Source organism: Nerophis lumbriciformis, linkage group LG18 (genome assembly GCF_033978685.3).
Source record: "Nerophis lumbriciformis linkage group LG18, RoL_Nlum_v2.1, whole genome shotgun sequence".
NCBI lineage: Eukaryota > Metazoa > Chordata > Actinopteri > Syngnathiformes > Syngnathidae > Nerophis > Nerophis lumbriciformis.
The window spans coordinates 6,777,423-6,795,000 of record NC_084565.2 but is presented as its reverse complement, the minus strand read 5'-3'; the positions used below and the strand labels follow the sequence as shown (position 1 = coordinate 6,795,000).

General features: G+C 35.3%; 1 protein-coding gene across 1 annotated transcript in view; it reads right to left on the bottom strand.

Annotated features, from left to right (window-relative positions):
* The window catches only part of slc9a7 (solute carrier family 9 member 7), a 118,818-nt gene that overhangs the window by 5,240 nt on the left and 96,000 nt on the right, over positions 1 to 17,578 (bottom strand). Inside the window, exons 14-15 of the mRNA XM_061977557.2 lie at positions 6,394 to 6,464; positions 6,187 to 6,292 (exon numbers count right to left, since the gene is read on the bottom strand). Of these exons, the coding sequence (XP_061833541.2) occupies positions 6,187 to 6,292; positions 6,394 to 6,464 (177 nt within the window). The remainder of the gene's footprint in view (positions 1 to 6,186; positions 6,293 to 6,393; positions 6,465 to 17,578) is intronic.

Genomic DNA, 17,578 nt, shown 5'->3' with positions numbered 1-17,578 from the left:
ACTTTTAGCACTCATTCTAGACAATAACATATTAGCATGCTAACTTTTAGCACTCATTCTAGGCGCTAACATGTTAGCATGCTAACTTTTAGCAATCATTCTAGACGATAACATGTTAGCATGCTAACTTTTAGCAATCATTCTAGACGATAACATGTTAGCATGCTAACTTTTAGCACTCATACTAGGCGATAACATGTTAGCATGCTAACTTTTAGCACTCATTTTAGGCAATAACATGTTAGCATGCTAACTTTTAGCACTCATTCTAGGCGATAACATGTTAGCATGCTAACTTTTAGCACTCATTCTAGGCGATAACATGTTAGCATGCTAACTTTTAGCACTCATTTTAGGCAATAACATGTTAGCATGCTAGCTTTTAGCACTCATTCTAGGCGATAACATGTTAGCATGCTAACTTTTAGCACTCATTCTAGGCGATAACATGTTAGCATGTTAACTTTTAGCACACATTCTAGGCGCTAACATGTTAGCATGCTAACTTTTAGCACTCATTCTAGAGAGATAAGATGTTAGCCTGCTAACTTTTAGCACTCATTCTAGACGATAACATGTTAGCATGCTAACTTTTAACACACATGTTAGAGCCTAAGAAGTTAACATGCTAACTTTCAGCACCCATTCTAGGCCCTAACATGTTAGCATGCTAAATTTCAACACACATTCTAGGGCCTAAAATTTTAGCATGCTAACTTTTAGCACTCATTGTAGGTGATAACATGTTAGCATGCTAACTTTTGGCATACGTCCTAGGTGCCAACATGTTAAAATGCCAACTTTTAGCACACATTCTAGACCCTAACATGTTAGCATGCTAACTTTTAGCACTCATTCCAGGCGCTAACATATTAGCATGCTAACTTTTAGCACTCATTCCAGGCACTAACATGTTAGCATGCTAACTTTTAGCACACATTCTAGGCCCCAATATAATAGCACGCTACCTTTCAGCACACATTGTAGGCCCTAACATGTTAGCATACTAACCTTTAACACACATTCTAGGGCCTAGGATGTGAGCATGCTAACTTTCAGCACACATTCTAGGCCCTAACATGTTAGCACGCTAACTTTTAGCACAAGTTCTAGGCCCTAACATGTTAAAATGTTAACTTTTAGCACACAGACTAGGCCCTAACATTTCAATATGCCCTCTTTTAGCATCTTATAAATGTTAGCATGCTAAATATAAACGCTTATTTTAGACAATAACATAATAGCATGCTAACTTTCAGCACACATTCTAGGCCCTAACATGTTAGCATGCTAATTTTTAGCACTCATTCTAGGCCCTAACATGTTAAAATGTTAACTTTTAGCAGATATTCTAGGTGCTAACATGTTAACATGCCAACTTTTAGCACACATTCTAAGCCCTAACATGTTAGCATGCTAACTTTTAGCACACATTCTAGGCCCCAATATAATAGCACGCTACCTTTCAGCACACATTGTAGGCCCTAACATGTTAGCATGCTAACTTTTAACACACATTCTAGGGCCTAGGATGTGAGCAAGCTAACTTTCCGCACACATTCTAGGCCCTAACATGTTAGCACGCTAACTTTTAGCACAAGTTCTAGGCCCTAACATGTTAAAATGTTAACTTTTAGCACACAGACTAGGCCCTAACATTTCAATATGCCCTCTTTTAGCGTCTTATAAATGTTAGCATGCTAAATATAAACGCTTATTTTAGACAATAACATAATAGCATGCTAACTTTCAGCACACATTCTAGGCCCTAACATGTTAGCATGCTAACTTTTAGCACTCATTCTAGGCGATAACATGTTAGCACGCTAACTTTTAGCACTCATTCTAGGCGATAACATGTTAGCATGCTAACTTTTAGCACTCATTCTAGAGAGATGTTAGCCTGCTAACTTTTAGCATTCATTCTAGACGATAACATGTTAGCATGCTAACTTTTAACACACATGTTAGAGCCTAAGAAGTTAACATGCTAACTTTCAGCACCCATTCTAGGCCCTAACATGTTAGCATGCTAAATTTTAACACACATTCTAGGGCCTAAAATTTTAGCATGCTAACTTTTAGCACTCATTGTAAGCGATAACATGTTAGCATGCTAACTTTTGGCATACGTCCTAGGTGCCAACATGTTAAAATGCCAACTTTAAGCACACATTCTAGACCCTAACATGTTAGCATGCTAACTTTTAGCACTCATTCCAGGCGCTAACATGCTAGCATGATAACTTTTAGCACTCATTCCAGGCGCTAACATGTTAGCATGCTAACTTTTAGCACACATTCTAGGCCCCAATATATTAGCACGCTACCTTTCAGCACACATTGTAGGCCCTAACATGTTAGCATGCTAACTTTTAACACACATTCTAGGGCCTAGGATGTGAGCATGCTAACTTTCAGCACACATTCTAGGCCCTAACATGTTAGCACGCTAACTTTTAGCACAAGTTCTAGGCCCTAACATGTTAAAATGTTAACTTTTAGCACACAGTCTAGGCCCTAACATTTCAATATGCCCTCTTTTAGCGTCTTATAAATGTTAGCATGCTAAATATAAACGCTTATTTTAGACAATAACATAATAGCATTCTAACTTTCAGCACACATTCAAGGCCCTAACATGTTAGCATGCTAACTTTTAGCACTCATTCTAGGCGATAACATGTTAGCACGCTAACTTTTAGCACTCATTCTAGGCGATAACATGTTAGCATGCTAACTTTTAGCACTCATTCTAGGCGATAACATGTTAGCATGCTAACTTTTAGCACTCATGCTAGAAAGATGTTAGCCTGCTAACTTTTAGCACTCATTCTAGACAATAACATGTTAGCATGCTAACTTTTAACACACATGTTAGAGCCTAAGAAGTTAACATGCTAACTTTCAGCACCCATTCTAGGCCCTAACATGTTAGCATGCTAAATTTTAACACACATTCTAGGGCCTGAAATTTTAGCATGCTAACTTTTAACACTCATTGTAGGTGATAACATGTTAGCATGCTAACTTTTGGCTTACGTCCTAGGTGCCAACATGTTAAAATGCCAACTTTTAGCACACATTCTAGCCCTAACATGTTAGCATGCTAACTTTTAGCACTCATTCCAGGCGCTAACATGTTAGCATGATAACTTTTAGCACTCATTCCAGGCGCTAACATGTTAGCATGCTAACTTTTAGCACACATTCTAGGCCCCAATATATTAGCACGCTACCTTTCAGCACACATTGTAGGCCCTAACATGTTAGCATGCTAACTTTTAACACACATTCTAGGGCCTAGGATGTGAGCATGCTAACTTTCAGCACACATTCTAGGCCCTAACATGTTAGCACGCTAACTTTTAGCACAAGTTCTAGGCCCTAACATGTTAAAATGTTAACTTTTAGCACACAGACTAGGCCCTAACATTTCAATATGCCCTCTTTTAGCATCTTATAAATGTTAGCATGCTAAATATAAACGCTTATTTTAGACAATAACATAATAGCATTCTAACTTTCAGCACACATTCTAGGCCCTAACATGTTAGCATGCTAACTTTTAGCACTCATTCTAGGCGATAACATGTTAGCATGCTAACTTTTAGCACTCATTCTAGGCGATAACATGTTAGCATGCTAACTTTTAGCACTCATTCTAGGCGATAACATGTTAGCATGCTAACTTTTAGCACTCATTCTAGGCGATAACATGTTAGCATGCTAACTTTTAGCACTCATTCTAGAGAGATGTTAGCCTGCTAACTTTTAGCACTCATTCTAGACAATAACATGTTAGCATGCTAACTTTTAACACACGTTAGAGCCTAAGAAGTTAACATGCTAACTTTCAGCACCCATTCTAGGCCCTAACATGTTAGCATGCTAAATTTTAACACACATTCTAGGGCCTAAAATTTTAGCATGCTAACTTTTAGCACTCATTGTAGGCGATAACATGTTAGCATGCTAACATTTGGCTTACGTCCTAGGTGCCAACATGTTAAAATGCCAACTTTTAGCACACATTCTAGACCCTAACATGTTAGCATGCTAACTTTTAGCACTCATTCCAGGCGCTAACATGTTAGCATGATAACATTTAGCACTCATTCCAGGCGCGAACATGTTAGCATGCTAACTTTTAGCACACATTCTAGGCCCCAATATAATAGCACACTACCTTTCAGCAAACATTGTAGGCCCTAACATGTTAGCATGCTAACTTTTAACACACATTCTAGGGCCTAGGATGTGAGCATGCTAACTTTCAGCACACATTCTAGGCCCTAACATGTTAGCATGCTAATTTTTAGCACAAATTCTAGGCCCTAACATGTTAAAATGTTAACTTTTAGCAGATATTCTAGGTCCTAACATGTTAACATGCCAACTTTTAGCACACATTCTAAGCCCTAACATGTTAGCATGCTAACTTTTAGCACACATTCTAGGCCCCAATATAATAGCACGCTACCTTTCAGCACACATTGTAGGCCCTAACATGTTAGCATGCTAACTTTTAACACACATTCTAGGGCCTAGGATGTGAGCATGCTAACTTTCAGCACACATTCTAGGCCTTAACATGTTAGCACGCTAACTTTTAGCACAAGTCCTAGGACCTAACATGTTAAAATGTTAACTTTTAGCAGATATTCTAGGTGTTGACATGTTAACATGCCAACTTTTAGCACACATTCTAGGCCCTAACATGTTGGCATGCTAAATTTTAACACATTCTAGGGTCTAAGATGTTAGCATGCTAACTTTCAGCACACATTCTAGGCCCCAACATGTTAGCAGGGTAACTTTTAGCACACATTCTAGGCCCTAACATGTTAGCATGCTACATTTCAGCACACATTGTAGGCCCTAACATGTTAGCATGCTAACTTTTAACACACATTCTAGGCCCTAACATGTTAGCATGCTACATTTCAGCACACATTGTAGGCCCTAACATGTTAGCATGCTAACTTTTAACACACATTCTAGGCCCTAACATGTTAGCATGCTACATTTCAGCACACATTGTAGGCCCTAACATGTTAGCATGCTAACTTTTAACACACATTCTAGGCCCTAACATGTTAGCATGCTAACTTTCAGCACAAATTCTAGAACCTAACATGTTGAAATGTTAACTTTTAACACACATCCTAGGGCCTAGGATGTTAGCATGCTAACTTTCAGCACACATACTAGGCCCTAATATGTTAGCACGCTAACTTTTAGCACACATTTTAGGCACTAACATGTAAAAATATGAACTTTTAGCAGATATTGTAGGTGTTACCATGTTAACATGCCAACTTTTAGCACACATTCTAGGCCCTAACATGTTAGCATGCTAAATTGTAGCACATTCTAGGGTCTAAGATGTTAGCATTCTAACTTTTAGCACACATTCTAGGCCCCAACATGTTAGCATGCTAACTTTTAGCACACATTCTAGGCCCCAGTATATTAGCATGCTAACTTTTAGCATACATTCTAGGCCATGACATGTTAGCATGCTACCTTTCAGCACACATTCTAGGCCCTAGCATGTTAGCATGCTAACTTTTAACATACATACTAGGGCCTAAGATGTGAGCATGCTAATTTTCAGCACACAATCTAGGCCCTGAAATGCTAGCATGCTAACTTTTAGCACAAATCTAGGGCCTAAGATGTGAGCATGCTAACTTTCAGCACACATTCTAGGCCCTGAAATGCTAGCATGCTAACTTTTAGCACAAATCTAGGCCCTAACATGTTAAAATGTTAACTTTTAGAACACATACTAAGCCCTAATATGTTAGCATTCTAACTTTTAGCACACATTCTAGACCCTAACATTTTAATATGCCAACTTTTAGCATATTATAAATGTTAGCATGCTAAATATAAATGCTTATTCTAGACAATAACATAAAGTTAACGTGCCAATGATTGTCACACACACACGAGGTGTGGCGAAATTATTCTCTGCATTTGACCCATCACCCTTGATCACCCCCTGGGAGGTGAGGGGAGCAGTGACCAGCAGCGGTGGCCACGCCCGGGAATCATTTTTGTTGATTTAACCCCCAATTCCAACCCTTGATAATAGCATGCGAACCGTTAGCGTTCATTCCAGGCCCTTTTTTGTGGCGCAAGGCAACTTTTGGTAGTGTTGTTGCGGCTGGCACTCACCTCAGAGGACCTGGTGGCGGTGAGGCAGCTGGCCAAGGGTGCGCAGTAGGCGGGCAGCGTGGATGTGAGCGGGGGGCCGCTGTGTGTCAACATGGGCTTCAGGTAACTGAAGGCCTTATTAAGGAGAAAAGGTGTGCGAGTTCGATTCCTCTCTACTACTTGTGTAAATACTACTACTCAGATGAAGTAGTACACAGGGGAGGATACTTGTGATCGAAGGAGTACCACATCCTGAAGAGCCAGGCGCTTTCTTGCTTGCTTTTACTTTCACTTCCATCCTGCACAAATATGAGAAGACGTGCGAATTAAAAAAGACAATTATCATGTTCAGTTGCATTGTGGGTAATGTAGGCAGAACTACATGATACACTTTAATTGTGTTTAAGCTGGCAAAATACTTCCAAATGTGAGTGTTGGATTGTATTTTGTGCCCGTAGCAGAATAAAAATCCTATGTTAGCTTACACCAAATATTATTACATAAATAACACATTTTTGGAAAATAAAATATATATTTTTTATTGATTATGTAATTACATAATATTAAATAATAACATCAGATTCATATTGTTGTGGCTACAAATTACACACCATTTTATTATGAAAATGTGATGTTTTCCCCAAGTATATTATCACACATTAGTTACATTAAAATATGAATTAATTAGTCAAGTAATTAAAGATTGAATACAAATCATTTAGGTAGAAGATTAAATAAACGTTTGTAAATCTTCTTACTTTTGAAAAATCATATTCATTTATGGTGATTCTTTACATATTTTTCTATGGAATATTACTACTACTATTTTGCTAATATTTGCTATTTTTGATGTTAAATTTGTTTATTGAAAATAATTTATATTAACAAAATATCATCAGAAATTGATGTAAAATAATAAATAGTCAATATAGCAGCTGAGTAATACTTTCATGGCTATCAATCCCACACATTTTTATTATGAAAACATTTTTTAGCATTAAAAATGAATTAATTAGTCAAGTAATAAATAAATGAATATAAATCATTTAGGTAGAAGATTAATTAAAAGTTTGTTTGTCTTGCTACTTTTTAAAAATTATATTAATTTATGGTGATTCTTTACATGTTTTTCTATGGAATATTACTACTACTCTATGAATATTTTGCTAATATTTGCTATTTTTGATGTTACATTTTTTATTGAAATATTTTTTTTTATTGATTATATAATTACACATTTTCATCAGAAATTGATGTAAAATAATAAATAGTCAATATAGCAGCTGAGTAATACTTTCATGGCTATCAATCCCACACATTTTTATGATGACATTTTTTTTTTACAAACATAAGTTAACATAAAAAATGAATTAATTAGTCAATTAATAAATAAATGAATACAAATCATTTAGGTAGAAGATGAATTAAAAGTTTGTTTGTCTTGCTACTTTTTAAAAATTATATTAATTTATGGTGATTCTTTACATGTTTTTCTATGGAATATTACTACTACTCTATGAATATTTTGCTAATATTTGCTATTTTTGATGTTACATTTTTTATTGAAATAATTTTTTTTATTGATTATATAATTACACATTTTCATCAGAAATTTATGTAAAATAATAAATAGTCAATATAGCAGCTGAGTAATACTTTCATGGCTATCAATCCCACACATTTTTATGATGACATTTTTTTTTTTACAAACATAAGTTAACATAAAAAATGAATTAATTAGTCAATTAATAAATAAATGAATACAAATCATTTAGGTAGAAGATGAATTAAAAGTTTGTTTGTCTTGCTACTTTTGAAAAAATATATTCAATTATTGTGATTGCGATGGCGAGCGCCTGGTGGCCGGGCCTGTCCCCATGGGGCCCGGCCGGGCACAGCCCGAAGAGGCAACGTGGGTCCCCCCTCCAATGGGCTCACCACCCATAGCAGGGGCCATAGAGGTCGGGTGCAGTGTGAGCTGGGCGGCAGCCGAGGGCAGGGCACTTGGCGGTCCGATCCTCGGCTACATAAGCTGGCTCTTGGGACGTGGAACGTCACTTCGCTGGGGGGGAAGGAGCCTGAGCTAGTGCGTGAGGTGGAGAAGTTCCGGCTAGATATAGTCGGACTCACCTCGACGCACAGCAAGGGCTCTGGAACCAGTTCTCTTGAGAGGGGCTGGACTCTCTTCCACTCTGGCGTTGCCGGCAGTGAGAGGCGACGAGCTGGGGTGGCAATTCTTGTTGCCCCTCGGCTCAAAGCCTGCACGTTGGAGTTCAACCCGGTGGACGAGAGGGTAGTTTCCCTCCGCCTTCGGGTGGGGGGACGGGTCCTGACTGTTGTTTGCGTTTACGCGCCAAACAGCAGCTCAGAGTACCCACCCTTTTTGGATTCACTCGAGGGAGTACTGGAGAGTGCTCCCCCGGGTGATTCCCTCGTTCTACTGGGGGACTTCAACGCTCATGTTGGCAGCGACAGTGAAACCTGGAGAGGTGTGATTGGGAAGAATGGCCACCCGGATCTGAACCCGAGTGGTGTTCTGTTATTGGACTTTTGTGCTCGTCACAGATTGTCGATAACAAACACCATGTTCAAACATAAGGGTGTCCATATGTGCACTTGGCACCAGGACACCCTAGGCCGCAGTTCCATGATCGACTTTGTAGTTGTGTCATCGGATTTGCGGCCTCATGTGTTTGGACACTCGGGTGAAGAGAGGGGCGGAGCTTTCTACCGATCACCACCTGGTGGTGAGTTGGCTGCGATGGTGGGGGAGGATGCCGGACAGACCTGGCAGGCCCAAACGCATTGTGAGGGTTTGCTGGGAACGACTGGCAGAGTCTCCTGTCAGAGAGAGTTTCAATTCCCACCTCCGGAAGAACTTTGAACATGTCACGAGGGAGGTGCTGGACATTGAGTCCGAGTGGACAATGTTCCGTACCTCTGTTGTCGAGGCGGCCGATTGGAGCTGTGGCCGCAAGGTAGTTTGTGCCTGTCGTGGCGGTAATCCTAGAACCCGTTGGTGGACGCCGGCGGTGAGGGATGCCGTCAGGCTGAAGAAGGAGTCCTATCGGGTTCTTTTGGCTCATGGGACTCCTGAGGCAGCAGACAGGTACCGACAGGCCAAGCGGTGTGCGGCTTCAGCGGTCGCGGAGGCAAAAACTCGAACATGGGAGGAGTTCGGGGAGGCCATGGAAAAAGACTTCCGGACGACTTCGAAGCAATTCTGGACCACCATCCGCCGCCTCAGGAAGGGGAAGCAGTGCAGTGTCAACACCGTGTATGGTGGGGATGGTGCTCTGCTGACCTCGACTGCGGATGTTGTGGATCGGTGGAGGGAATACTTCGAAGACCTCCTCAATCCTACCAGCACGTCTTCCTATAAGGAAGCAGGGCCTGGGGAATCTGTGGTGGGCTCTCCTATTTCTGGGGCTGAGGTTGCCGAGGTAGTTAAAAAGCTCCTCGGTGGCAAGGCCCCGGGGGTGGATGAGATCCGCCCGGAGTTCCTTAAGGCTCTGGATGTTGTGGGGCTGTCTTGGTTGACAAGACTCTGCAACATCGCGTGGACATCGGGGGCGGTACCTCTGGATTGGCAGACCGGGGTGGTGGTTCCTCTCTTTAAGAAGAAGAACCGGAGGGTGTGTTCCAACTATCGTGGGATCACACTCCTCAGCCTTCCCGGTAAGGTCTATTCAGGTGTACTGGAGAGGAGGCTACGCCGGATAGTCGAACCTCGGATTCAGGAGGAACAGTGTGGTTTTCGTCCTGGTCGTGGAACTGTGGACCAGCTCTATACTCTCGGCAGGGTCCTTGAGGGTGCACGGGAGTTTGCCCAACCAGTCTACATGTGCTTTGTGGACTTGGAGAAGGCATTCGACCGTGTACCCCGGGAAGTCCTGTGGGGAGTGCTCAGAGAGTATGGGGTAACGGACTGTCTTATTGTGGCAGTTCGCTCCCTGTATAATCAGTGTCAGAGCTTGGTCCGCATTGCCGGCAGTAAGTCGGACACGTTTCCAGTGAGGGTTGGACTCCGCCAAGGCTGCCCTTTGTCACCGATTCTATTCATAACCTTTATGGACAGAATTTCTAGGCGCAGTCAGGGCGTTGAGGGGATCTGGTTTGGTGGCTGCAGGATTAGGTCACTGCTATTTGCAGATGATGTGGTCCTGATGGCTTCCTCCGGCCAAGATCTTCAGCTCTCACTGGATCGGTTCGCAGCCGAGTGTGAAGCGACTGGGATGGGAAACAGCACCTCCAAGTCCGAGTCCATGGTTCTCTCCCGGAAAAGGGTGGAGTGCCATCTCCGGGTTGGGGAGGAGATCTTGCCCCAAGTGGAGGAGTTCAAGTACCTCGGAGTCTTGTTCACGAGTGGGGGAAGAGTGGATCGTGAGATCGACAGGCGGCTCGGTGCGGCGTCTTCAGTAATGCGGACGCTGTATCGATCCGTTGTGGTGAAGAAGGAGCTGAGCCGGAAGGCAAAGCTCTCGATTTACCGGTCGATCTACGTTCCCATCCTCACCTATGGTCATGAGCTTTGGGTCATGACCGAAAGGACAAGATCACGGGTACAAGCGGCCGAAATGAGTTTCCTCCGCCGAGTGGCGGGGCTCTCCCTTAGAGATAGGGTGAGAAGCTCTGTCATTCGGGGGGAGCTCAAAGTAAAGCCGCTGCTCCTCCACATCGAGAGGAGCCAGATGAGGTGGTTCGGGCATCTGGTCAGGATGCCACCCGAACGCCTCCCTAGGAAGGTGTTTCGGGCACGTCCGACCGGTAGGAGGCCACGGGGAAGACCCAGGACACGCTGGGAAGACTATCTCTCCCGGCTGGCCTGGGAACGCCTCGGGATCCCCCGGGAGGAGCTGGACGAAGTGGCTGGGGAGAGGGAAGTCTGGGCTTCCCTGCTTAAGCTGCTGCCCCCGCGACCCGACCTCGGATAAGCGGAAGAAGATGGATGGATGGATGGTATTGTGATTCTTTACATATTTTTCTATGGAATATTACTACTACTCTATGAATATTTTGTTAATATTTGCTATTTTTGATGTTAAATTTTTTATTGAAAATAATTTATATTAACAAAATATCATCAGAAATTGATGTAAAATAATAAATAGTCAATATAGCAGCTGAGTAATACTTTCATGGCTATCAATCCCACACATTTTTATTATGAAAACATTTTTTTTACAAACATAAGTTAACATTAAAAATGAATTAATTAGTCAAGTAATAAATAAATGAATATAAATCATTTAGGTAGAAGATTAAATAAAAGTTTGTAAATCTTCTTACTTTTGAAAAATTATATTCATTTATGGTGATTCTTTACATAGTTTTCTATGGAATATTACTACTACTTTATGAATATTTGCTAATATTTGCTATTTTTGATGTTACATTTTTTTATTGAAAATAATTTATATTAACAAAATATCATCAGAAATTGATGTAAAATAATAAATAGTCAATATAGCAGCTGAGTAATACTTTCATGGCTATCAATCCCACACATTTTTATGATGACATTTTTTTTTTTACAAACATAAGTTAACATAAAAAATGAATTAATTAGTCAATTAATAAATAAATGAACATAAATAATTTAGGTAGAAGATGAATTAAAAGTTTGTTTGTCTTGCTACTTTTTAAAAAATATATTCAATTATTGTGATTCTTTACATATTTTTCTATGGAATATTACTACTACTCTATGAATATTTTGTTAATATTAGCTATTTTTGATGTTAAATTTTTTATTGAAAATAATTTATATTTACAAAATATCATCAGAAATTGATGTAAAATAATAAATACTCAATATAGCAGCTGAGTAATACTTTCATGGCTATCAATCTCACACATTTTATTATGATTTTTTTTTTTTTTTTTACAAACATAAGTTACATTAAAATATGAATTAATTAGTCAAGTAATAAATAAATGAGTATAAATCATTTAGGTAGAAGATTAAATAAAAGTTTGTAAATCTTCTTACTTTTGAAAAATTATATTCATTTATGGTGATTCTTTACATAGTTTTCTATGGAATATTACTACTACTCTATGAATATTTGCTAATATTTGCTATTTTTGATGTTACATTTTTTTATTGAAAATAATTTATATTTACAAAATATCATCAGAAATTGATGTAAAATAATAAATAGTCAATATAGCAGCTGAGTAATACTTTCATGGCTATCAATCCCACACATTTCATTATGATTTTTTATTTTTTTTTTACAAACATAAGTTACATAAAACTATGAATTAATTAGTCAAGTAATAAATAAATGAATATAAATCATTTAGGTAGAAGATAAAATAAAAGTTTGTAAATCTTCTTACTTTTGAAAAATTATATTCATTTATGGTGATTCTTTACATAGTTTTCTATGGAATATTACTACTACTCTATAAATATTTTGTTAATATTTGCTATTTTTGATGTTACATTTTTTATTGAAAATAATTTATATTTACAAAATATCATCAGAAATTGATGTAAAATAATAAATAGTCAATATAGCAGCTGAGTAATACTTTCATGGCTATCAATCCCACACCTTCTATTATGATTTTTTTTTTTTTTTTTACAAACATAAGTTACATAAAAATATGAATTAATTAGTCAAGTAATAAATAAATGAATATAAATCATTTAGGTAGAAGATTAAATAAAAGTTTGTAAATCTTCTTACTTTTGAAAAATTATATTCATTTATGGTGATTCTTTAAATAGTTTTCTATGGAATATTACTACTACTCTATGAATATTTTGTTAATATTTGCTATTTTTGATGTTAAATTTTTTATTGAAAATAATTTATATTTACAAAATATCATCAGAAATTGATGTGAAATAATAAATAGTCAATATAGCAGCTGAGTAATACTTTCATGGCTATCAATCCCACACATTTTTATTATGAAAACATTTTTTTTACAAACATAAGTTAACATTAAAAATGAATTAATTAGTCAAGTAATAAATAAATGAATATAAATCATTTAGGTAGAAGATTAAATAAAAGTTTGTAAATCTTCTTACTTTTGAAAAATTATATTCATTTATGGTGATTCTTTACATAGTTTTCTATGGAATATTACTACTACTTTATGAATATTTGCTAATATTTGCTATTTTTGATGTTACATTTTTTTATTGAAAATAATTTATATTAACAAAATATCATCAGAAATTGATGTAAAATAATAAATAGTCAATATAGCAGCTGAGTAATACTTTCATGGCTATCAATCCCACACATTTTTCTTATGAAAACTTTTTTTTTACAAACATAAGTTAATATTAAAAATGAATTAATTAGTCAAGTAATAAATAAATGAATATAAATCATTTAGGTAGAAGATTGAATAAAAGTTTGTAAATCTTCTTACTTTTGAAAAATTATATTCATTTATGGTGATTCTTTACATAGTTTTCTATGGAATATTACTACTACTCTATGAATATTTTGCTAATATTTGCTATTTTTGATGTTACATTTTTTATTGAAATAATTGTTTTATTGATTATATAATTACACATTTTCATCAGAAATTGACGTAAAATAATAAATACTCAATATAGCAGCTGAGTAATACTTTCATGGCTATCAATCCCACACATTTTTATGATGACATTTTTTTTTTTTTACAAACAAAAGTTAACATTAAAAATGAATTAATTAGTCAAGTAATAAATAAATGAATATAAATCATTTAGGTAGAAGATTAAATAAAAGTTTGTAAATCTTCTTACTTTTGAAAAATTATATTCATTTATGGTGATTCTTTACATAGTTTTCTATGGAATATTACTACTACTTTATGAATATTTGCTAATATTTGCTATTTTTGATGTTACATTTTTTTATTGAAAATAATTTATATTAACAAAATATCATCAGAAATTGATGTAAAATAATAAATAGTCAATATAGCAGCTGAGTAATACTTTCATGGCTATCAATCCCACACATTTTTATTATGAAAACTTTTTTTTTACAAACATAAGTTAATATTAAAAATGAATTAATTAGTCAAGTAATAAATAAATGAATATAAATAATTTAGGTAGAAGATTAATTAAAAGTTTGTTTGTCTTGCTACTTTTTAAAAATTATATTAATTTATGGTGATTCTTTACATATTTTTCTATGGAATATTACTACTACTCTATGAATATTTTGCTAATATTTGCTATTTTTGATGTTACATTTTTTATTGAAATAATTTTTTTATTGATTATATAATTACACATTTTCATCAGAAATTGACGTAAAATAATAAATACTCAATATAGCAGCTGAGTAATACTTTCATGGCTATCAATCCCACACATTTTTATGATGACATTTTTTTTTTTACAAACATAAGTTAACATAAAAAATGAATTAATTAGGCAATTAATAAATAATTGAATACAAATCATTTGGGTAGAAGATTAATTAAAAGTTTGTTTGTCTTGCTACTTTTAAAAAAATATATTCAATTATTGTGATTCTTTACATATTTTTCTATGGAATATTACTACTACTCTATGAATATTTTGTTAATATTTGCTATTTTTAATGTTACATTTTTTAATTGAAAATCATTTTTTATTGATTATATATTTACAAAATATTATCAGAAATTGATGTAAAATAATAAATACTCAATATAGCAGCTGAGTAATACTTTCATGGCTATCAATCCCACATATTTTATTATGATTTTTTATTTTTATTTTTACAAACATAAGTTACATTAAAATATGAATTAATTAGTCAAGTAATAAATAAATGAATATAAATCATTTAGGTAGAAGATTAAACAAAAGTTTGTAAATCTTACTTTTGAAAAATTATATTCATTTATGGTGATTCTTTACATAGTTTTCTATGGAATATTACTACTACTCTATGAATATTTTGTTAATATTTGCAATTTTTGATGTTACATTTTTTATTGAAAATAATTTATATTTACAAAATATCATCAGAAATTGATGTGAAATAATAAATAGTCAATATAGCAGCTGAGTAATACTTTCATGGCTATCAATCCCACACATTTTTATTGTAAAAACATTTTTTTTACAAACATAAGTTAACATTAAAAATGAATTAATTAGTCAAGTAATAAATAAATGAATATAAATCATTTAGGTAGAAGATTAAATAAAAGTTTGTAAATCTTCTTACTTTTGAAAAATTATATTAATTTATATAAATATGTGATATCTTTACATATTTTTCTATAGAATGTAACCACTACACTATGAATATTTTGTTAATATTTGCTATTTTTGATGTTACATTTTTTTATTGAAAATATTTTTTATTGATTATATAATTACAAAATATCATCAGAAATTGATGTAAAATAATAAATACTAAATATAGAAGCTGAGTAACACTTTCATGGCTATCAATCCCACATATTTCTATTATGAAACAGAATATTTTGTTAATATTTGCTATTTTTGATGTTATATTTTTTATTGAAAATAATTTTTATTGATTATATATTTACACAATATCATCAGAAATTGATTTTAAATAATAAATAGTCAATATAGCAGCTGAGTAATACTTTCATGGCTATCAATCCCACACATTTTTATTATGAAAACATTTTTTACAAACATAAGTTAGCATTAAAAATTAATTAATTAGTCAATTAATAAATAAATGAATATAAATAATTTAGGTAGAAGATTAATTAAAAGTTTGTTTGTCTTGCTACTTTTTTTAAATTCTATTCATTTATGGTGATTCTTTACATATTTTTTTATGGAATATTACTACTACTCTATGAATATTTTGCTAATATTTGCTATTTTTGATGTTACATTTTTTATTGAAATAATTTTTTTAATTGATTATATATTTACAAAATATCATCAGAAATTGATGTAAAATGATAAATAGTCAATATAGCAGCTGAGTAATACTTTCATGGCTATCAATCCCACACATTTTTATGACATTTTTTTTTACAAACATAAGTTAACATAAAAAATGAATTAATTAGTCAAGTAATAAATAAATGAAAATAAATAATTCAGAGAGAAGATTAAATTAAATTTTGTTCATCTTCCTACTTTGTAAAAATCCTGTTCATTGATGGTGATTGTGTTTTTGATGTATTACTACTACTGTATGGATACTTTGCAAATATTAGCTTTATTATATTTAGATGAGTTTCAAAGAGCAGGCAGCGACAAGACGAGAACATTCCTCACGAGAAGAAGGAGACAAATGAAGTCACTCTGAAAGGCGACACCTCGCCTGGCCTCCATTTTGGCTTTTGGACAAAAGGAACTATTTGATGTCTTCTTCTTCCTGCTGACTTTTTGCAGACGCAGACATGTTGGAATGGCAGAAGAAGAAGAAGAAAGAGGAGGAGGAAAAGGAGAAAAAAAGAAAGAGTAGGAGAAGAAGAAGAAGAAGAAGAGGAAGAAGAAGGAGAAGAAGACAAAAAGAAAGCAGAGGAGGAGAAGCAGAAGGAAAAGAAGAAAAATAAGAAAGAAGAGGAGGAAGAGGAAAAGGAGAAGAAAAAAAGAAAGAGAAAGAGAATAAGAAGAAGAAGAGGAAGCAGGAGAAAAAGAAAGCCGAGGAGAAGGAGAAGCAGAAGGAAAATAAAAAGAAGAAGAAAGAGGAGGAGAAGAAGAAGAACAAGGAGAAGAAGAATAAAAAGAAAATAAGGAGAAGAACAAAAGAGAAGAAGGAAAATAAAAAAAGAAGAAGAAGACAAAGAAGAAGAAGAAGAAGAAGAAGAAGAAAGGAGGAGGAGGATAAAAAGAAGAGGAAGAAGAAGAATAAGGAGGAGAAGGAAAAGAAGAAAGGAGAAGAAGAGGAAGGAGGAGGAAGGAGGAGGAGGAGAAAAATGAAGAAGAAGAAGAAGAAGAAGAATAAGAGGAGGAGAAAAAGAAGAAGAAGGACAAGGAGGAGGAGGAAAAGAATAGTAATAAGAAGAAGAAGGTGAGAAAAACAGAAGAGGAATAAAAAGAAGAAGGAGGAGGAAAATAAGAAGAAGAAGAAGGAGAAGGAGAAGTAGAAGAAGAAAAATAAAAAGAAGGAGAAGAAGAAAAATAAAAAGAAGAAGAAGAAGTAGAAGAAGAAAAATAAAAAGAAGAAGAAGAAGAAGAAGGAGAAGGAGAAGAAGAAGAAGGAGAAGAAGAAGGAGGAGGAGGAGGAGAAGAAGAAGGAGAAGAAGAAAGAGAAAAAGAAGAAGAAGAAGAAGGAGAAAAAGAAGAAGAATGAGAATGAGAATGAGAAGGAGCAGGAGAAGGAGAAGGAAGAGGAGGAGAAGAAGAAGAAGAAGAAGAAGAAGAAGAAGAAGAAGAAGAAGGAGAAGGACGAGAAGAAGAATGAGAAGAAGAAGAAGAAGAAGGAGAAGAAGAAGAAAAAGGAGGAGAAGAAGA